A 23,282-nucleotide genomic window follows, 5' to 3' on the forward strand; every position below is an offset into this window, starting at 1 on the left:
CAGGCTGGAATGCAATGGCATGACCATGGCTCACCACAGCCTCAACCTCTCGGATTCAAATGATCCTCCCACCGTAGCTTCCCGAGTAGCTAGAACCACAGGCGCATGCTACCACACCTGGCTTAATTTCTTTTTTTAAAAAAGTTTTTGTAGAAATGGAGCCCCCCCAGGCTGGTCTTGAACTCCTGGGCTCAAGTGATCCTCCTGCTTTGGCCTCCCAGACTTCTGGCATTACAGGTGTGAGCCACTGCACCCAGCCTCATGCTGTAATTGCGATAAACTTGTTTCTCCCAAATGCTAATATTGGCATGAGAGAAGATATGGCATACAATAGCATACTTATTTGCTATCTGATTTTGGACAATTTATTTGTCTATACCAGGGTTTCTTCATCTATCAAGTGGGGATAATCCCTAATCTTATAGGCTTAATGTCATTCAATGAGGTAATGTATGTAAAGTGCTTAGAACACTATGTAAGCATTTATTATCAACAGTAACAATATGAAAGTTTAGTATGGCCTAGGATAATGGCAATTTTGGTAAAAGAATGATACACAGAAAGGGCTAGGATTTGCCCCCACCCCCCAAAAAGTTTCTTGTATATAAAAATGGCTAGGTTCAAAAGTTGTAATGTTAATATTACTTTACTATATTCACGCCACTGTATGGCTTCTAATTAAACAGAAAGTATAAATTCACACAATGTCTTAGATTTAAATCCCCTTCCCCTTACATCAGATAAATGATACATATAACATGATTTTCTTACCTTATCCAAAAGGTGTATTATCATTGGTACAAGATTGGCATCAATTACTGCCTGTACCTGCTGCTGATTTCCTGCAGTGATGTTGGAGAGGAACCACACTGCTTCCTGTAGGACGAGAGCATTTGAATATTTCTCATGAAAAAATAAAATCTGCATCTGAACTAAGAAAAAAAGCATTCACTACACTTTCCCAATGATTTTATTATGAAATGAGCTCCATAATAAAAATCTCAGGAATCTCAATTCCTTTACACCCCTTTACATATTTTCTTTGGACAAATAGCTAATGGACCTAATTCAAATCACAATGAACTAACCCTTCTGAAAAATTATTGAAAACAATGCTCCCAGTGTGGCTCAAAAGAAGCTTGGCTGAACAAATTTGAATGAGCAAATATGAAATAATGAATGAGCAAATATGAATAATGAGTATAATACAAATACAAATCCTAAAACAGCTGTAAATAAGATTCAGTGCCCTTCCCTCACATAATGTGCTTTATTCTCTATTCTATTCTATTCTGATGAAGAATCTTAGTCAAAGTAGATAAATATCAATTATCCACAATAATGGAGACATAAAAAACAAAATAGTGCATTGTTTTAGTATACTTATTTGTAACAGTCATTCACTGCATAATTTGTCTCAAGGAAAAGTGGAACCAGATATTTGACTGCTTTATTGGCCTATCTTAATCTTTTTATGTTACCCTTTACATCACAGTTGGTGCTACTTTTGACAAGATAATGGTGGCCTTAAGCGTTATAATCATAGATAACTAATAAGTTTTACTCTAAACAATATTAGTATTAGCTAATGTATACTAGGCTCTTTTGGATCAGATCACAGGACCATTTTAATGAACCTGTTAGAGATTTTAGGGTGCCGGGCTAGTTAGGTGAGCTGTTCTTGGGTTATAATCATTGGCAATGTTGTAACCAACAACCCATATTGTTTCTACAACAGCCTCAGATGCACTCCAATATCAGCATCACCAGTCAGTGCCCCCTTTCCATAGCCACCACAAGCACACACACATGCATACACACTCTCTATTAAGTACCTATAAAACACTAAACTTATAAGAATTACATAATATATATATTACAAATTTCCAGTCATACAACATTCAGCACCCAATTATCTCTATTTCATCATTTCCAAGAGAGCCAAAGTTGCATTTTTCATAATTGGTTTTATATATGAAAAAATTATTAATGCTTGTTATAGAGAGTAAAATTTTTATTTTCTGTCTGACAGTTTGTATTAAGAATCAATATTACAGACATTTCTAAGTCTCTAATTTTACAAATAAAAACTGTTAACATTTTAAGTGCTATCTATTAAGTAGTATTTAATTGTACTTACTTTATTAATTTTCTCTTTGGGATGTGTCAGGAGTGCTGGGAAGTGTGAAAGAGCATCACAGTTCAAAACTACTTGTGTTTGCTCATCAGTTCCAGTAACAATGTTGCCCACAGCTCTAAGTGCAGCAGTCTGAAATGCACAATGAGATGATATTCTATGTGAAATCCTTTTTTTTTTTTTTTTGAGACAAGGTCTTGCTCTGTCGCCCAGGGTAGAGTGCAGTGGTGCAATCTCAGCTCACTAAAACCTCTGCCTCTCAGGCTCAAGTGATCCTCCCACCCCAGCCTCCAGAGTAGCTGGGACTACAGCAGTGCATGACTCTGCCTGGCTAATTTTTGTATTTTTTGTAGAGACAGTTTCACCATGTTGCCCAGGCTGGTCTCGAACTCCTAGGCTCAAGCAATCTGCCTGCCTCGGCCTCCGAAAGTGCTGGGATTATAGGCATGAGCCATTGTGCCCAGCCGAAACACTCATTAAAAGGCATGTTGGGCACCTTATAAAAGATAAATGCATTCATTCACTCATTATTTCTTCCAACAAACCTATTCTTTTTGAGATGGAGTCTTAGTCTGTCGCCCAGTCTGAAGTGCAGTGGCTCGATCTCGGCTCACTGCAACCTCTACCTCCCAGGTTCAAGCGATTCTCTTGGCTTGGCCTCCTGAGCAGCTGGGATTACAGGCGCATGCCACCACACCTGGCTAATTCTGTAATTTTTTTTTTAGGAGAGATGGGGTTTTGCCACGTTGGCCAGGCTGGTCTCGAACTCCTGACTTTAGGTGATCTGCCTGCCTTGGCCTCCCAAAGTACTGGGATTACAGGCATGAGCCACTGCACCCTGCTCCAATAAACCTATTCTTTTTGAGCACTTAGCGTCAGGCACTGATGTAGGAACAGAGATGTGAAGGTAGACACATGTTCCAGCTCTTACAGAGCTTATATTATTGTAAGAGGAGTCAGTAAACAAGAAGGATAATTTTAGACGGTGCCATAAAAAAAAAAAAAGACAGAACTTTAGATTTAGTGTTGAAAATGTAAAAATAAAAACAGCTAGGTGCAGTGGCTCATGCCTGTAATTCCAGCACTTTGGAAGGCTGAGGTGGGTGGAACACTTAACCCCAGGAGTTTGACACCAGGCTGGGCAACAAGACAAAACCCTGTCTCTACAAAATATTAGCTGGGTGTGGTGGCACAAGCCTGTAGTCCCAGCTACTCGGGAGACTGAGGTGGGAGGATTGCTTGAGCCTGGGAGGTCCAGGGTGAAGTGAGCTGTGATCACACCACTGCACTCCAGCCTGGACAACAGAGTAAGACCCTGTCAAAAACAAAAAGACAAAAAACACAGTGCCTTTCTGAAGGAAAGAAGACACCTGCTTAACGTGAGATTTCACTATGGTGTGAATTTGAATTATCAATTATTTTTCTGTGGTTGCATGGGGTCATTTCCTGTTAAGTAAAGCCTTTTACTCCTCTACATGTAGAATTTTCCTTTCTACATGACAAATGATCCAAATTTTTGAAAAAATTGAGATAAAATTCATATAACATAAAATTTACCCTTTCAAAGTGTACAATTCAGTAGTTCTTAGTATATTCAGAGTTGTGTAACTATTACTAGTATCTAATTCCAGAACACTTTGATCACCCCAAAAAGAACACCTGTATCCATTAGTGGTCACTCCCACACTGCCTTCATCCCTAGGTCCCTGGAAGACACTATGCCTGTCTCTAAGATTTTGGCTATCTTGGGCACTTCATATTAACGAAATCAAAATGTATTTGGCCTTTTTTGTCTAGCTTCTTTCATTTCACATAATGTTGTAAAAGTTCACGTTACAACATGCATCAGTACTTTGTTCCTTTTCATGACCAAATAATATTTCACTGTGTGAATGTATCATATTTTAGTTAACCATTCATTGGCTGACAGACATTCAAACTGTTTTCATTTTTTGGCTATTACAAATAACGCTGCTGTGAATGCTTGTGTACAAATTTTTGTGTGGATATGCATTTTCATTTCTCTTGGGTATGTACCTAAGAGTAATTAATTGCCAGTTCATATTGTAACCTTATGTTTAACTTTTTCAGGCACTGCCAAAACTATATTCCAAAGCAGCTGTACCATTTTATATTCTCACCAGCAGTATATACGAATTCCAGTTTCTCACACCCTCACCAAAAGCATGTTACCGTCTTCCTAACTATAGCCATCCTGGTGGGTGTGAAGTAGTATCTCACTGTGGCTTTACTTCCCTTTCCTTAATGACTAATGATGTTGAGCTTCTTTTCATGTGCTTACTGACCATTTGTTGTATCTTCTTTAGAAGCCTGTTTACTCAAATATTTTGCCAAGTTAAAAACTGAGTTGTCTATTTTTGAGTAGTAACAGTTCTTTATACATTAAATATTTTAGATGTAAATCCCTTTGCCAATACATAATTTTCTAATACCCATTCTCTTCTATTCTATGGGTTGTCTTTTCACTTTCTTGATGGTGTTCTTTGAAGCACACACAAGTTTTTAAGTTTTGTGAAGCCTGACTTATCAATTCTTTTTCTTTGGTTGCTTGTGGTGTCGTATCTTAGAAACCACTGTCTAATCTAGGGTCATAAAAATTTATGCCTGTATTTTTCTTCTAAGAGGTTTACGTTTTTAGATTTTATATTTAGGTGTTTGATCTATTCTGAGTTTTTACATATAGTATGAAGTGGGGTCCAACTTCATTATTTTACTTGTGGATATCCAGTCGTTCTTGCCCATTTGTTGAAAAGGTTATTCTTTCCCCAATGAATTGGCGTGGCTTCCTTATTGAAAATCAACTGGCCGGGCACGGTGGCTCACGCCTGCAATTGCAGCACTTTGGGAGGCCAAGGCGGGTGGATCACCTGAGGTCAGGAGTTCGAGACCAGCCTGGCCAACACGGTGAAACCTCATCTCTACTAAAAATACAAAAAATCAGCTGGGCGTGGTAGCAGGCACCTGTAATCCCAGCTGCTTGGGAGGCTGAGGCAGGAGAACTGCTTGAACCTGGGAGGCGGAGGTTGTAATGAGCCGAGATCATGCCATTGCACTCCAGCCTGGGCAACAGAGCAAGACTCTCACAAAAAAAAAAAAAGTAAATCAACTAATCATAAAATGTATAGGTTTATTTCTGAACTCTTGATTCTATCTCATTGATCTGCATGTCTATATTTATGCCAGTATCACAAAATTTTATTTACTGTAGCTTTGTAGTGTTTTGAAAATGAGAAGTCCTCAAACTTTGTTCTTCTTCAAGATCATTTGGCTATTTCTAGGCCCCTTATATTTCCATATGGATTTTAAGATCTGTTTGTAAAATTCTGCCAAAAACCAACAGCACATGGGATTTTAATAGGGATTGTGTTTAATCTGTAGACAAACTTGGGAAGCACGGTCATCCTAACAATATTAGACAATCCATGAACATGAATGTCTTTCCATTTATTTAGGTCTTCTTTAATGTCTTCCAAAAATGTTTTGTAGTAGCCTAGCTTCTTTAACAAATAAATTGAAAAGAGGAAAGATAAAAGAAAGGAGAAGAAAGTCGCACAGTAAAAGACGTTTAAAATATATAGCAAGCAGATGCAATGTGTGGTCTTTGGATACTGATTTGGTAAAATTGTGAAAAAATAATGAAGCAGTAAATAAAATCCAGATACTGACTGAATATTTAACATTAAGGTTTTAAAAAGTCTACTAATGGTATTGTGGTTATGTTAAAAAAATAAGCTTAAATTTTAGAGCTGCAAGCTACGTAAAATGCTATCTGGAATTTGTATCAAAATAAATTTGGAGGAGTACAGGTACAGAGAAAAAAGCTACATAGGGTTCCATTACACTATTTTATTTTATGAAACTATGGCATGAAAGTTGAAAAGTATAAAGAAAATCTCTATAAGGTGTCAGGTAGAGTAGAGAATTTCAACTGTCCTTGAGCACTGGCTAAAGGTAAATTCCAAGCCCTATAGATCCTTAATGAAGTCCATTTTGAAAACTGAAGATTATTTCTGGAAAAACAAAAAACAAAATACAAACCAAAATTGTGTACCAAGACATAAGTACCACACAAAATAAATGCAAACTTAAGGATAAACATATGGCAAGAATATTTAAGATAAGTCATAAATAGCCTTAAATGACAAACTATTGTTTTTTCTTTTTTTTTTTTTTTTTTTGAGATGGAGTCTTGCTCATTTGCCAGGCAGGGGAGTAGTGGCGCAATCTTGGCTCACTACAACCTCTGCCTCCTGGGTTCAAGAGATTCCCCTGCCTCAGCCTCCCGAGTAGCTAGGTCTACAGGCACATGCCACCATGCCTGGCTTTTTTTTTTTTTGTATTTAGTAGAGACAGGGTTTCACCATGCTGGCCAGGATGGTCTCAATCTCCTGACCTTGTGATATGCCCACCTCAGCCTCCCAAAGTGCTGGGATTTCAGGCGTGAGCCACCATGTCCGGCCAAATTATTGTATTCTTTCTGTATTTAGCTAAGTGTTCCTTCTTTAAAGTGCTTTAATTTTAAGGTACTGGGTCTCTAATCTGACTATGTATCAGTATCACCTGAAGAGCATTTTAAAGCTCAAGTTTCTAAGAAATGTTTTCTGAAACAGAATCTCCAGGGGTTGAGCGAGAGAAATTAAAAACATATTCTTTAAGCTCCACACAGTTGATTTTGATGTTCAGGCATAATGACTTAGGCTACAGACTAACATTAGCAGATTAAAACATACTATTTACCTCAGAAAGGTAGAGGGAGCTTGCTGTGTCTCCCCCATTACAACTGTAGCTTAACAGCTACTGCTTATATCTCTGAGAACTTCTCATACTCTGTTTTTGGCTCTTTCTAGATGCAAGTTCTTTGGGATAAATATTATGTGAAAGAATTTAAACAATAAAAAATAAATTTAAATAAGTGAAAAGCAACAATTTAGAAAGCCCCTAAACAGCACATTTCAGTACAGTACCCTTATTTCAGCACCAATGAAGCTAAGAGTTAACTAAACTTGCCAGGTGAGTAAATAAGGATGGTTGGCAAGGAGGAAAAAAAAAAAAGTAGGGAAGTGAAAGAAGAACAAAAAGAAGAGGAGTAGGAAAAAATAGGTGTCCGTCAATACTTGTTTCAGATGCCATGCATGTTGCTATAATGAACTCCCCTGGTCTACATTAAAAATCAGTAATCTGGCCAGGCATGGTGGTTCACACCTGTAATCTCAGCACTTTGGGAGGCTGGGATGGGAGGATCATTTGAGGCCAGGAGTTCAAGAACAGCCTGGCCAACATGGCAAAACCCTGACTCTATCAAAAATAGAAAAAAATTAGCTATGCATGATGGTGTGTGCCTGTGATCCCAACCACTCAAGAGGCTGAGGTGGGAGAATGGCTTGAACCTGGGAAGTGGAGGTTGTAGTGATCTGAGATCACGCCACCTCACTCCAGCCTGGGTGACAGTGAGACCCCATCTTAAAAAAAGAAATTAGTAATCTACAATGGAGTCTTCTTGCTTATTATTTATTTTCCTCTTTCCATCACAGATTTGTTGTTATGCTAAGAATATACTTTAAACTACTGAAATTGTCCATCTTTGAATGCCATGCTTAAAGTAATTACTGGTAAGAAATACTTATAATTTTACTAAGAACAAACTTACCTGAACTTTAACTTCCTGGTGGCTGAGCAGAGGAACCAAATGAGGAACTATTCCAGAGTCTATTACCATCTGTATTTGTTCATTGCCAGCATCAGTAAGGTAAGAGAGGGCCCAGACTGTGTCTACCAATATCTAATGAATAAAATAAAAATTCAAAGAACTTTTAAATATTTTCTCATTTTAGTAATTCTTGACCAAACAACCATTCTAAGATTGTTCAACTACCTTCTTCCTTCTTTTCTTCTCTCAGCTCAATTCATTGGAATCCGATCGCTATGGTATTAAACATCATCATCTATAAATGTCTGTACTAAGATGTACATCTTTTAGCCATATTCAGGATTCTGATCCCAGATTAGTATCCAATCTTAGTTCACTAAGATACACACGCACACTACACAGCTCATAAAACAGGAGAAAAAGACATTCTCTTTCCCAAAGGCTGAGGGATAACAGGTCCAAAAACATTGTGGCTCATGTATAAAGCTGGAAAGACTACATGTATCCAACATGCACAGTTGTTCAAAACATCTGGGCCAGATGAATATATTCAAGGAGTTCTCTAGTATCATAAGTACCATGTAGATATGCCTAAAGCCAATAACCCAAGTATTCGTATTATAGTACAAAATACTTTAATCTTTTCCAACCAGTTTGTTTTGCCTTACAGAACTGGAGGCAACTTTTTTTTTTTTTTTTTTTTTTTGGGACGGAGTCTCGCTCTGTCGCCCAGGCTGGAGTGCAGCAGCGCGATCTCAGCTCACTGCAAGCTCCGCCTCCCGGGTTCATGCCATTCTCCTGCCTCAGCCTCCCAAGTAGCTGGGGCTACAGGCGAATGCCGCCACGCCTGGCTAAGTTTTGGCATTTTTTAGTAGAGACGGGGTTTCACCGTGTTAGCCAAGATGGTCTTGATCTCCTGACCTCATGATCCGCCCCCCTCGGCCTCCCAAAGTGCTGGGATTACAGGCATAAGCCACTGCGCCCGGCCAGCAACTTCTTAAATAGTGGAAGTCCCCTACAGCTGCAGATCAAGACATTAAAATAATCATAGGTCAATCTGTGAGACCTGTAATTAAAACAAAAAATACGTACTTCACTACAGCTGCTACTTATGAAAAAAAAAAAAGCCTGCGTAATCAACTTCTACTAAGTAGCCTATTTTTTTTTTTTTTAACAATTATATCTTTAAGTATAACGGGCCATGTGTTTGATCTTTCCTAGTACGTTAGGTCCTAATTAGAAGTTATGACCAAAGGGCAGTATGACAAACAACTGTAACTGCTGCAAATAAATACACAAATTATTGACAAAGACATGGGAATAATAATTGTGCCTAAAACTACTTCCAAAGCCTTTCCAGAACATGAACCCTGTGTCAAGACAAGCTGGAGAAGTGTAAAACCTTTAAAACTATAAACCAGGCAGGGAGTGGTGGCTCACGCCTGTAATCCCAGCACTTTGGGAGACAAAGGCAGGTGGACAGCTTGAGCCCAGGAGTTAAGAGACCAGCCTGGGCAACACGGTGAAACCCCGTCTCTATGAAAAACAGAAACAATTCGGCATTGTTTATTTTTTCTTGTTTTTATGACCCTGACTTTAAAAAAACGGTAAAACTGTAAACTAATGTTATGCTTAAGACACCCAAGAGAAAATAAAAAAATAAAAAAAGATAAAAAAAAAACAAAAAGATACCCCAAAACTCCTAAAAGGTGAAAATAGCGCTTTGCCATTGTTTCTTAGGAAATTCAAGAAAGCTCTAAGGATATTTCTAATGTAAAAAGAAGACATCAAATGAGAGTTTGCACAGGCTGGGTGTGGTGGCTCATGCCTGTAATCGCAGCACTTTGGGGGGCCAAGGCGGGTGGATCACGAGGTCAAGAGTTCAAGACCAGCCTGGCCAACATAGTGAAACCCTGTCTCCACTAAAAAATGCAAAAAAATTAGCCAGGCATGGTGGCGGGCACCTGTAATCCCAGCTACTGGGGAGGCTGAGGCAGGAGAATCGCTGGAACCCAGGAGGCAGAGGTTGCAGTGAGTGCAGATCATGCCACTGCACTCCAGCCTGGGCAACAGTGCGAGACTCTGTCTCAAAAAGAAAAAAAAAAAAGAGTTCACACAAAAAAGGTGGTATCAATATATGTGAAAAAACCTACATTTCAATTTGCAAACGTAACTGAGTTTCTTTTCTGGAGTATCAACATACGCTAAAATTTGTTGACATAGGCCAAAAATTTCAAGTTACTTGCCCATAACTGTATATAAAAGCTAGATACATGTTTTTAAAGGACATGTCACTAATATGCTCAGATCAAAATCATAATTCAAATCAAACTTCTAACACATTATTTAGTAAGCAATAATATTATTTATTAATCATGTTACTAAAAAGAACAATGCAAACAGGCTTGACAAATTCTTAAGATACATCAAAGGCAAGAAAATGGAGTCACAGTCTCATCTAGATTGGAGTAAATAGGTGGAAAGGACACAATCTATCTCTAAATAAAGTCAACCAAGGTGTCTTGTTTTTCAGTAGAGGTATAAACTTTGAAGTTAAATCTTTCTTGCCAATTTATTTATTTATTTATTTATTTTTGAGACAGGGTCTTGCTCTGTCACCTAGGCTGCAGTGCAGTGACATGATCACAGTTCACTGCAGCCTTGACCTCCCAAGCTGAGGAGATCTTCCTGCCTCAGCCACTGAGTAGCTGAGACTACAGGTGCACATCACCATGCCTGGCTAATTTTTTGGTATTTTTTATAGAGACAGGGTTTCGTCATGTTGCCCAGGCTGGTCTCGAACTCCTGAACTCAAGTGATCCTCCTGCCTCAGCCTCCTAAAGTGCTGGGACTATAGGCATAAGCCACCACAACTGGCCTCTTGTAAATCTTTCAAAGCAAAATATTGAAATTTACAATTTAATCAAAGAACTTGGCTATTAAGGAGCCAAAACCAAAAAATTACTTACACATTTAAGATCCTAAACTATCTGGGGCTAAAAACAAACAAAAACTCTACCACAGAGATCATGTTCATCTAATGAATTTTATATATTATGTCACTGTTTGATACAGTAAAATTCTAATTTTAATTTGTTCCATACAAATTAAATTCTGGCCAAAAGGTATAGGCCTTTAAATTGTAAAGAAATGAAGCAGCTTGTCCAACACTGGTCACCATGCCAAACTGTTTTTAAAGAACCACATGAGTTCCTGATTGTTGCTAAACATTTCATTCACGTGTTTTCCCTTACCCATTATATTCCTGGTTTCTCTAACACACCAAAGGCTGGTCTGGCTTTTACAAGCACTCAGGGCAGTTTTCCACCTCATTCATACTCCCTGAGTTGCTTTTTCCTCTGCCATCTGTGTTAGTAAAAATAAGCAAAATATATTTGCTATGTTTAAAATCTTGCCTGCACTGATTTTTTTTTTCCTGTTGTTTGGATAATCAAGAGTTATCTTGATAAATGAAGCCACTGCCAGTCACTGTAACTGAGAAATAGAATAAAAATGGAATTAAAGGGCAACTGATGTCCATGGTTTGGTATGTGTATATGATTACAAATCCATGCACAAACATTTTCCTTTTTCATCTTTCAAAAAACAAAAATAGCACTATTTGTGTGTGCTTTCATTGGCCAAACTGTCAAAATGAGCTTCCGTAAAAAGCACAAGAACAATTAAAGACATGATCTTAGTAAGAGAAATCACCACTAACTGGCAACTTTAAAAACTTTTAATGTCAGTTTTTATAACACTAATATATATATATACATACAATATTGCCCACACCAAAATAACAGTTATGCTTGATTTCTTAACTGGTATTATATTTTGTGATACAGATAAACACAGAGTAAATATAAAAATATTATAAAATCACTAATCTAATATAACTTGAAATGGGAAAATCTGATAGTATGCTGACACAATGTGTTAGTATAATATTTCTCCCCTATGTCACAGGGGAAGCCCTAGAAATACATACATACATACATAAATATATAATGGGACACATTTACTCACATTTACGTCTGTGTGATGAATTAAAACACAAAGGGCTGGAAGAATCTGAGGAGAGAAATATGTAGATTTAAAAACATACACAGATAAAAAACATATATATAATGGTATCTCTTTTAATTTTTTTTTTAAAAGTGTTTACCTCCTGAATGGTTTCCATTGGTGGTGGTGGGTCTTTGTGGCGACATAAGTTGACCATAACCCAAGTAACATTTCTTAAGAATGTTATAGGAATAGATGGACTTATGAAGGAAAGTAATGGTTTCACAACTCCAAGACTTATGACATAATCTCTACACTGGGGCCCATCACCTGTAGAAAAAAAGGATTAATTAACTCAATAAAACATATTGACAGTAAGCATTTTCAGAAAACACAAAGCACTGGGAATATGCTGCTTCACGTATTTTATCCAGATACACTGTTCAGTTTTAGAGAATAACAAGCAGGCTCACATTCAAGGTCTCTGAGCCAAGAGAGGCAACATAAGGTGATAAGGTATTCTTTTGCACATTATTCCCATCTTCAGCATTTTGCTGCTCACTTAATTAAACTGCTGCTTTTAACTTCGCTCTCAACGATACTCTCAGTTTAACAAACTTTCATGTGATAAAAAAGATGTATCAAGAAAATATTTGTTGAATTTGTACTTATGATCCTGTATCAGAGCATCAAGGTTATGAACTATAAATTACTCTATACACTTAGAAAACTAAGTCAGAAAAAAAGGGTGAACCAGTGCTAGAATAGTGGTTCTCAATGTGATTATTGGGCTCTAGCTCAGGCCTCCTGAAGCAGAAACTCTATGGGTCTGGAATTCTGTGTTTTAACAAGCACCCCATGTAGTTCTGATTGCATGCTAAGGTTTGAGAACCACTGCTAAAGAGAACTGCCAAATTTAATTTCTGTATCTAAAGCATCACTGCAGTTTCTAATATGAAGCCATGTTGAAATGTTACCATAAGTGAAAGCATCTTCCCTTGCACTATAATATCTGGAGATAAAATGTTTGTTCTTTTTGCATCTTTATATTCATGTTAATTACGGAATGTCACTGGAATAAAAAAATGAAAGATCAAGATGCTGTATAATGGCTCTAAATCTAACATTTGGTATAAAAGCAAAAGAGTGAGGGACTCTGGATATAGAAACAATAGCATTCCTAATAGTATAAACCCAATGTCAAGAACGGTTTACAGAGAAATTCTCCCTTAAAAACTCATAACCACTCTTTACTTTCATGTTGGCCCTGTATAGGGGCAACAAAGAGATGGCATATCAAAGCAACAATGATTATTTCCATGGAAGAATAAAGAATTTGGCAAAAATAATCTTTAGAATCATTCTCTTTCACTAGATTAGCAAGACCCCTACAAACAGTACCTCAGCCCCCACTCATAACTGTTAGGTCTCTGAGCTATACTGGGGCACAACACAATTCAGAATTTTTCCATCCTTTACTGGAGAATAGTTCTCTGAATTTTTGAGTTTAGGCTCTAGTTAAAAAAACAAATCCTTGAAATATTTGAATTGTCTTCATTTTCCTTACAATTATTTATCAGAGAGAACCTGAAAGTTATGGTAATCACAGTGTTAAATATTTAACTAGACTGTCAAAAGGCTATGGTTATCTCTTGTTGATTCATGGTGACAGGAAATAATATTACTATATTTTACACATTGCTAAATTCTAATGTACTAAAGCCTGCAAGAGAGAAAAAATTTCATTTTAGACTCTTCTCAGAACTGTCATTATGGAGAAAAATTATTGGTTTAAGTTTTGCCTTTTTTCTTGTTACTTTCTTTGATGGAGAAAGCTGAGAAATAAAAATGGACCCCACTGATCAACATGGGGATTAGGGGAAGAAAAAATGGATCCTAGCATGAGACAGAAGGTCTAAATTGTATACATCTTGCATAATTATTCAAATAATTAAGAGCTGACTATATACCAAAAACAATGGTATCTTAAGCAACAAAAATTCTATTTACTATGACTTTATGCTTTTACAGTAATACAGTTCAAATTTCTGTAAGCTATTTCACAAAAACTAGTACTGAAGGCAAACTGTTTTCCCTTTTGGATTACTAGTAGCTATTTTTATTACTTAGTATATGATAACAATTTTTGGACTAGTATTACAAGTTTTATACAAACCTATGATATTTCCCAATGCCCACACTGCTTGCTCACAGACATTCTGATGGGGCGAATGGAGAAGTCTCAGGAAAAGTGGCACAGCATCTGATGGAAGAAAAAATAACAATACTTAAGGCTGAAGATACCATAAACCAAAAATCAATCTTTTTTTTTGCTGAGACCTCAAAAAAAAGGGAACCTATAAAAATATACTTAAAATATAGCCTCATTAAATGAATTTTATTGGAATAGCATTATTGGAAGAATTTTGACCAGCGACTATTTACTCAGTATCAAAATGAGTTATCCAGACAAATGTTAAATTAGGCTTGTGAAATTTCATTAACAATTAAACCTGGAATTAATTTCAAGATTAATTCCTTATAGATTAAGTATTATCTCTAATTTGAAAAAAAAAAAGTACATTATTGAAGTAACTTTTTTTTTTTTTTGAGATGGAGTCTCACTCTGTCATCCAGGCTGGAGGGAAGCGGTGGAATCTTGGCTCACTGCAACCTCTGCCTCCCAAGCTTCAGTGATTCTCCTGCCTCACCCTCCCAAGTAGCTAGGACTGTAGGTGTTAGCCACCACGCCTGGCTAATTTTTGTATTTTTAGTAGAGACAAGGTTTCACCATATTGGCCAGGCTGGTCTCAAACTCATGACCTCAAGTGATCTGCCTGCCTTGGCCTCCCAAAGTGCTGGGATTATAGGCATGAGCCATTGCACCCGGCCTGAAGTAACTTTTGAACACAAATTTATGTTAACAACATGTGGGTCTTTAATAAGACAGGCCAGTGATTCCTGGGCCATGTGGGATCTTCCGAATCAGAAACTAATTCTGTTACTCAACAGGATGGGAAACAGAGATAGGTCTGTATCTGAACAAAATACTGCACTCAACAAATGATTCTTCTTCTTTCCTTCTGATACTACTTTAAAAAGCACTATTTAAGTATATGTAGCTCAATCATGCTTGTAATATAATAAAAGGTAATTCACTTATGGGTTTGTTTTTGAGATAGTGCCTCACTCTGCTGCCCAGACTGGAGTTCAGCGGTGCCACCACAGGTCTCACTGCAGCCTTGACCTCCCCTGGCTTAAGTGATGCTCCTACCTCAGCCTCCTGGGTTGTTGGGACTACAGGTGCATGCCACCAAGCCTGGCTAATTTTTTTTCCCTGCATTTTGTAGAGATGGGGTTTTACCATGTTGCCCAGGCTGGTCTCTAGCTCCTGGACTCCAGTGATCTGCCTGCCTCAGCCTCCCCAAGTGCTAGAATTACTGGCATAAGCCACCATGCCCAACCTCATTTATTTATTTATTTATTATTTTTGGTATATTAAAGCAGACTAGCAGGGTCAAAAAAAATTCTAAGCCTCTTTCTAATTTTTAGAGAGCATACATAACAGAAAGGAAAAAAGTGTGAGAGGGAATAAAACATTGTTATGAAACCAAAAATTTACCTAACAGTCAGCTATACAAAACCAAAAAACCACAATAAAAACCACCTGAACCCAAAACTAAACCAGTTTCAATAGGATGTGAGGTAATTATCTTTTCTAAGTAATATTACAACATAAGTGTCTACAGTAAAATGATTATTTAGATAACATCTTTGTTCCCCTTCAAAATGTACAAATTAGTGCTTACATTTTTAATAAGCTCAGAGAAGTATGCTGCTTCCACATTTAAAGAGGATTTTAAAAGTATCTTCTTTAAAATTATTAATTTCTTTGGTAGAAGAATCAAATACTATTCATGAAGACAATACACTCGGGTTCTTACTTCTAATAGTAATTTTCCACTTACATTTCTTGAAACAAAAAAAAGCAATCCTATTATAATAACAATGAAAAAAATATTCAAGCCATTCTTTCAACTAGGACTACTTTATAGAAGATTTCTTTAAAATATATGATATGGCCGGGCGTGGTGGCTCACGCCTGTAATCCCAGCACTTTGGGAGGCCGAGGCAGGTGGATCATGAGGTCAGGAGATCGAGACCGAGACTATCCTGGCTAACACGGTGAAACCCTGTCTCTACTAAAAATACAAAAAAGTAGCCGGGCGTGGTGGTGGGTGCCTGTAGCCCCACCTACTTGGGAGACGAGGCAGGAGAATGGCATGAACCCAGGAGGTGGAGCTTGCAGTGAGCCGAGATGGCACCACTGCACTCCAGCCTGGGCGACAGAGTGAGACTCCATCTCAAAAAAAAAAAAAAAAAAAAAAAAAAAAAAAAAATCTCATTAAGAGAGGCTGAGGCCAGGTGTGGTGGCTCATACCTATAATCCCAGCACACTGGGAGGCCAAAGCAGGTTGATCACTTGAGCCCAGAGTTAGAGACCAGCCTGGGCAACATGGTGAAACCCTGTCTCTACAAAAAACACAAACATTAGCTAGGCACAGTGGCACATGCCTGTAGTCCCAGCTACTTGGTGGACTGATGCGGAAGGGTCTCTTGAGCCCGGGAGGCCGAGGCTACAGTGAGCTGAGATTGTGCCATTGTATTCTAGCCTGGGCAAAAGAGTAAGATCTTGTCTGAGAAAGAAAAACAACAACAACAAAAAAACAAAAACAAAAAAGAGAGGCTGAGAGGCAATGTGGCAACAGGAAAAACTCCTTTATTTCTACTGATGTCCTATAAATAAAGTGTAACAATAATAATGTAATCTGCTACTAAAATTAGGAAATGTTCTCATATTTAGGAAGGAATCAAGTGAATTTTTGGAAATACAAAAAACATCAGTTACCAGAGTAAGAAGATTAAAGTAACATACTTAAGTTGACCTATTTCAATAACTACGTAGTAGCTATTATTTTATAATTTAAATTGCATAGTCTTTTGGGAAAATCACTATTTTTTACTGACTTCTTTTAAAAAAAATCACAATTATGTTTATTAATAACCAACTTACTGGACTGAACTACTGCTTGAGTTTGTTCAGAAGTTCCAGATGCAATGTTTGTCAAAGCCCATGCAGCTTCAAACTGTAAAGAAGGACTACAAAAAAAAACAAGTATTTTTAAACAGCAGGGATTTTTACATTGGGCCAAATAGCTAACCATTCTTCCTTCTACCATTTGAAATGCATTAAATATTTTGTTTCAAAAGTTATCTATCCATCCAGCATATTTTTTTTAACCCTCAACAACTGTTTAAAACATCTCTTCAGTATAAAAACCACACAACCTCCTCCAGGATCCTTATTTTTAGTAAGAAATCTTTTTTAAGATACTTGCATACTACTCCCCAAACAGTTTTCTCAAGTACCTATCTGGTCAAACTAGTTCTTGCCAATTTTCAAAGCTTAAAAGTTAAATTTATCATTCTCAAGTTCCTTTTTGGCTACTACCTTCATCTCTTGGTGTTAACAAAACTTGCACTGCTTTTCACTTTGACTTTTCAACTCCATCCCATAGCCCTTTTCTTCTTTCTTTAAAGATCAAACTAATTACTAGAGAGTCTTGTCTTCTCCAAAGGATACATTATAAATTAAAAAAAGAAAAACAAATAATGTACTCACTTGTCATCTCTTTCAAGACAATGGACTAAAATGGGCAATATTCCGGATTTTATTAAGTCATCAATTGGTGGATTTCGATCACTGGACAAAAGCTTCCTGTAAGAGATAAAAACACTCTTATGAAACTTAATAACATACAATATTATGATTAAATTTAAATTCATATTTGACAAATATTAACATAAATCTGAATATTTGGTACAAGTGCCTTCTCTGAAATTAACAATTTATATAATGCAAACTTTTCTCTAAATTTATAAAAAGATATACAAATTAAATTTATAGAGATGATAAATAATTAGAAAAATAAGAAGGTAGATATGAACCACTTTACTCCCTTTTTTTTTTTTTGAGATGGAGTCTCACTCTGTTGCCCAGGCTGGAGTGCAGTGGCACAGTCTTGGCTCACTGCAAGCTCTGCCTTCTAGGTTCCAGTGATTCTCCTGCCTCAGTCTCCCGAGTAGCTGGGATTACAGGCGTGTGCCACCACACCCAGCTATTTTTGTATTTTTAGTACAGACGGAGTTTCATCATGTTTGCCAGGCTGGTCTTGAACTCCTGACCTCAGGTGATCCACCTGTCTTGGCCTCCCAAAGTGCTGGGATTACCGGCGTGAGCCACGGAGCCTGGCCACTTTACTACTTTTAATGGTACAACAATATTATTCCCTCAATAAAGTCCTGATTGTGACTTACAAAAAGAAAACTAATTTTTAAAAAATATATGTTACTTTTGGACATAATTTTGAGTTCAGAGAAAAAAATGGGCAGATTTCTTCAACATAGCATTTACCTTGCTAAGAAAGGAATTAAGAGGTCACCAAAATATCCAAAATTATTCACACTAGGTCACAACAGAGTCAAATGACAAAAGCAGGTAGTCTGCTGAAATGTTATAGCTGATATTAGTCCCTAATTCTTCATTCTACTTTGCACACGAAATTAAAGGCCATAAAAGTTCAACAACATTTTCATCTCAGCAACTAAAGAGAAATGGAATAAGCACAGCAACTGACAGGAAAACAGCCAGAGAGATGCTAGAGAATCTGAGGTAAAAAAGACAGACACATCACTGCTCTCATGGAGCTTATAAGATAAAAACAAAACCTACTGCCTATTTTCACATGTGGGAGACTACAGGTTTAGCTGATTAAGTCCTCAGTGTGGCCTAATCATATCTTTACCCACTGGAACACCCTGTATTACTATATAAAAGCAATGTTTATGAAAGCTTAACCAAATCATTTCCCTATATAAACTATGTGATGGCTGCTTATTTACTACCTTTATCAATGTAAACTTGACCTAGCTTTAAACTACTTCACAAGTTGGCTCCATCTTATAACTAATCTTATTCTCTGTAACTAAACAATAGGTTAGTTGTCTGTCACATCATTTCAACTGAAGTAAGACTGAACCTATCCTAAACCCCTCACTTGAAATGCCCGGTCTTCTATGTATTCAAACTCTATTCAAAGTCCATTTCAAGTTCTATGTTTTACATACACCATCTTTGAATTTCAAGAGGATTTATACAGCATAGCCCTACGTTTGGTGTTATCACTACTTTTTTTTTGAGACAGGGTCTCAGTCTGTCACTCAGGCTGGAGTGCAGTGGTGCCACCTCGGCTCACTACAACCTCTGCTTCCCAGGTTCGGGCAATTCTCCCACCTCAGCCTCCCAAGTAGCTGGGATTACAGGCATGCGACACTACACCCAGCCAACTTTTATATTTTTAGTAGAGATGGGGGTTTCACCATGCTGGCCAGGCTGGTCTCAAACTCCTGACCTCAAGTGATCCCCTGGCCTCGGCCTCCCAAACTGCTGGGATTACAGGCGTAAGCCACCGTGCCCAGCCCCCTATTTTTTAAAATACAGTTTTGCCTTTCCAATTAGCTTATAAAGTTCTTAAGGAGAAAGAATTATACCACATGCTATTTCCTCAACACATGGCACAGGGCTTAGCATTAAGTGGAAATTTAAAAAAAAAAAACAAAAAAAAACCACTTCGAAGAAGTCTTAACCTAGCCTTCTCAAACAAGGTTTCATGAGATCAAGGGTCAAAATTTAATTAAAAAAAACTTTTTTACACTTCACTGAGGATATTTTAGAACAGAAATGGCTTTCATTCTTTACATAATGGTGAATAATATAATTTTTACAAAATATAATGTAAAACCAGTTTGGTGCCACTGTCTTGATTTGTATTAAGGAGCCCGCAATTTTACTCACAGTTGCTTTGCAATAACAGTGTAAACATTAACATAGTGAAAAAAAGGCAAATAAAGTCTTAGAATTGTTATGAAAATCAGTTTGCTCTTGCATACCCATGAAATTGTCTTGGAATCTTCCAGTGATCCATAGATCATACTTTGAAAACTTCTTAGGGTACACTGGGCTTTAACATTCTTGCAGATTACATGTTGAGAAGAACTGTCCCAAAACTATCCAATATTCACCTCTCACAGTGGTGAGCATAATCAATTTCTTAATCATTCTTCCTATAAACATTAATTTGCTATTTTGACATGTGAATGGTTCTGAGATTTTTCTGCCTACATAAAGAATTCCTCTCTAAGAAGTTCTTTTACCTCTGGTACACAATACTGTAATTTTATAATTTCCCTATCAGTTCTAAGTTATTTAAGGTGGATAAACAAATACTGGAAAAGTCTAATAAATATAAAACAGATTCGTGCAGCACTGGATAAGGTATTGGATAGACCTACAAACTTTTTCCACTTTCCAATTCTGTAACTAGGATCAGTTTCTTACTTGTCTCTTTCCTACTGATAAACTCAACATAGGGTGTTATTCTTATATTCATAAATATACAAAGCAACCACTAAATTGCATTATGATACAACCATGTCTTCCCCAACCTATTTAATACAAAGGTCTCAGTAATAGATTTTTCTGCCTCTTCCCTTAAAATATGAGAGCATAGGTTTCACAATGGAAATGTGCAAAACAGGCAGGGCACGGTGGTTCACACCTGTAATCCCAGCACTTTGGGAGGCTGAGGCAGGTGGATCACAAGGTCATGAGTTCAAGACCAGCCTGGCCAAGATGGTGAAACCCTGTCTCTACTAAAAATACAAAAATTAGCCAGGTGTGGTGGCGGGCACCTGTAATCCCAGCTACTTGGGAGGCTGAGGCAGAGAACTGCTTGAACCCAGGAGGCAAAGGTTGCAGTGAGCCGAGATTGTGTCACTGGACTCCAGCCTGGGCGACAGAGCGAGACTCCATCTCAGAAAAAAAAAAAGAAATGTTCAAACAACTTGGTGCTTCCTACCTGAAAAGACACTGGGAGTGTATGCAGTCATTAATCTCTTTTTTTTTTTTTTTTTTTGAGACAGAGTTATGATTCTCCTGCCTCAGCCTCCCGAGTAGCTGGAATTACAGGTGCCTGCCACCATGCTTGGCTAATTTTTGTATTTTTAGTAGAGACGGGGTTTCAGTATGTTGGCCAGGCTGGTCTCGAACTCCTGACCTCATGATCTGCCCACCTCAGCCTCCCAAAGCACTGGGATTACAGGCGTGAGCCACCTCGCCCGGCCGTCATTAATCTTAATCTACATCTACTTGTCTATGTACATTGACATAGTAAGATTATAATTCTGGATTTATTGTTTGATCAATATGAGGATTGTGAGAAGAATTAAGATACCTGGTAAGGATCTGAAGAATCAGACTTTATAAAATTAAACCTATTCATTAGCAAAAGGTAAAGCTTTATAAACAATGTTTTTCTCTTACTCTATGGCATTAATTTGTTAAATCAACTTTCCCTGGCATCTGTATGCATTATGTATATTAAAGCTTCAGTGTACACACTTTCAACTAAAAATAAAAATTGTTAAAAAAACTGTCACCAATTTTAATACTCTAAACCAGAGAATTAAAAAAAAAAATAAATTTAGTTGATCTATTACTATTTACTATTGTCATCAAAGTTAAATTTGATTAACAGGGACTACTCCATAGTAAAAATTCAAAATAGAACCCCTGTGTAAGTTGTAAAATCTAAACATGTCTTCAAAATTCAACTTACCTAGCAGCTTGAACTGCACTTAACTGAATTCCTTGGTTATCACTTGAAGCATTCTATAAAAAATAAAATAATTTATGATGTAAATATGTAACGATTAGCTGTTGAGGACAAGAAATGCAAATGAAGAGAGGGAAAAAAATCCAACTTACTTGAACAATAGCTTCTAGAGAGGTATTTTGCTGGGAAAAAAGTTAAAGAGAAAACTCAGTTAAAAAGTCATCTTAAAATTCTTTTATTAATGTAAAATCTTTCACTGGTACTTATAAGTTACCAGAATAACAATAACAATAACTTACCACTCTATAATCACCATCTATATCAGAGTCTTCACAGATATCTTCATGCGGTACATTCCTTCTCTTTAAGAGATGTTCATCTCTTTTATTCTTAAAAAAAAAAAAAAATCAAACAGAGAATTTGAGTTAAAAAGAAAACCTGAATACTTTCATACAAAGCTCAGGCAATCCTGTACCTAAAAACTGAAATATGAAGTGCCGTTTAAAAGTAAAATTCAAATGTAAAAATTAAACCAAACTGTGAATTTACCACTCACGCAACACTAATTTGAGTCCCAATTCCCAAATATTACATTTTTAATGAACCGTGAACTATGTAAAAACAAACAAAACAAAACAAAAGCAAGTTTGACTAAAAAATATAGTGTACAGTTTAAGCCAGAACCAAACACAAATATTTATTTAAAAGTACTAAACCATTTTATACATGATCTGGGAGCTCCTCTTTATCACCTAAAAGCAAAGTCAAAGCAGAAGTTGGGCAGTTCAAAGTTAGACAAAAACCAATAATGTCTTACAAAAATCAAGGGCCATTTCAACTTCACTTAAAATGCTTGGAGCAAATTTATAAATATATTCTCAACTATAATACTTAAAAGTTGAAGAAGTTTGCAACAAGTTCTTTTCAGGGACGTACTACTGCCCATTAATAGCAGAACTATTTAATACAACTGTATCTCAATGACTTATACTTTAAGTTTTTTATATCTGTTTTTGCATAATGAACAAGTTACAAGTTGTATCAACTTCAGAAGCTTGTCAAATTTAGCCAAAATCTCTCCTTTTTCTAAAGAAAAATGCTTAGCAGTTGAGATTTTAAAAAGTTTAACTAAATTTAGTAAATAAAATTTAGTTATACAATAGGTTATACATTTTACATAAAAACATTATATTTGGCATCTTGTATATAATGCTATAATGTTGTTAGAATTATGCTTAGAAGTACCCAATATTAATCAGACTCACCTTCCTTAATTCAACTACAACTTCATTTCGTTGTCTTCTCATAGTCTACAAAAAAATTAAAGGAAAATATTTTTAAAATCACCTCAAATTCCATTATCCAGAGAAAACCACTATTAACATTTCAATATACACCTCTAATCTTTTCTTTTAGCCATGTGGATATAAAGTCAAATCTTATTCATGATAAAAATCATACTATGTAGCTGATTTTCAATCTTCATTTCCCATTCATATTGCAAAACGTGAAAAATCTCTTTGAAATTATTAATAGATCTACAATATTGGCTATATCACAATTTTAAAAACTATAACATAAGGTTTATAAAAATACAGAGGTACAAAGAATAAAAGAGCCCATAATCTCACCTCTCATATGAACCGATGATATTACAAAAAATAACACATGTACAAGGTTAGTAAATTCAACTGTTTTTAAAAAAAAGCGAAAAAAAGCCAAAGGAGCCCTCCTG

At 36.6% G+C, this 23,282-nt stretch overlaps 1 protein-coding gene and 1 non-coding gene across 2 annotated transcripts in view; both read right to left on the reverse strand.

Annotated features, from left to right (window-relative positions):
* The window catches only part of KPNA4 (karyopherin subunit alpha 4), a 70,404-nt gene that overhangs the window by 18,595 nt on the left and 28,527 nt on the right, over window positions 1–23,282 (reverse strand). Inside the window, exons 2-13 of the mRNA XM_003256385.4 lie at window positions 22,813–22,857; window positions 21,847–21,936; window positions 21,700–21,729; window positions 21,551–21,603; window positions 17,497–17,592; window positions 16,888–16,973; window positions 13,990–14,076; window positions 11,974–12,143; window positions 11,835–11,879; window positions 7,806–7,937; window positions 2,141–2,269; window positions 772–876 (exon numbers count right to left, since the gene is read on the reverse strand). Coding sequence (XP_003256433.1) covers window positions 772–876; window positions 2,141–2,269; window positions 7,806–7,937; window positions 11,835–11,879; window positions 11,974–12,143; window positions 13,990–14,076; window positions 16,888–16,973; window positions 17,497–17,592; window positions 21,551–21,603; window positions 21,700–21,729; window positions 21,847–21,936; window positions 22,813–22,857 — 1,068 coding nt within the window. The remainder of the gene's footprint in view (window positions 1–771; window positions 877–2,140; window positions 2,270–7,805; window positions 7,938–11,834; window positions 11,880–11,973; window positions 12,144–13,989; window positions 14,077–16,887; window positions 16,974–17,496; window positions 17,593–21,550; window positions 21,604–21,699; window positions 21,730–21,846; window positions 21,937–22,812; window positions 22,858–23,282) is intronic.
* Window positions 1,606–1,935, reverse strand: LOC115837450. Its single transcript, XR_004032489.1, has one exon.

The sequence above is a fragment of the Nomascus leucogenys genome, chromosome 11 (genome assembly GCF_006542625.1).
Source record: "Nomascus leucogenys isolate Asia chromosome 11, Asia_NLE_v1, whole genome shotgun sequence".
Taxonomy (NCBI): domain Eukaryota; kingdom Metazoa; phylum Chordata; class Mammalia; order Primates; family Hylobatidae; genus Nomascus; species Nomascus leucogenys.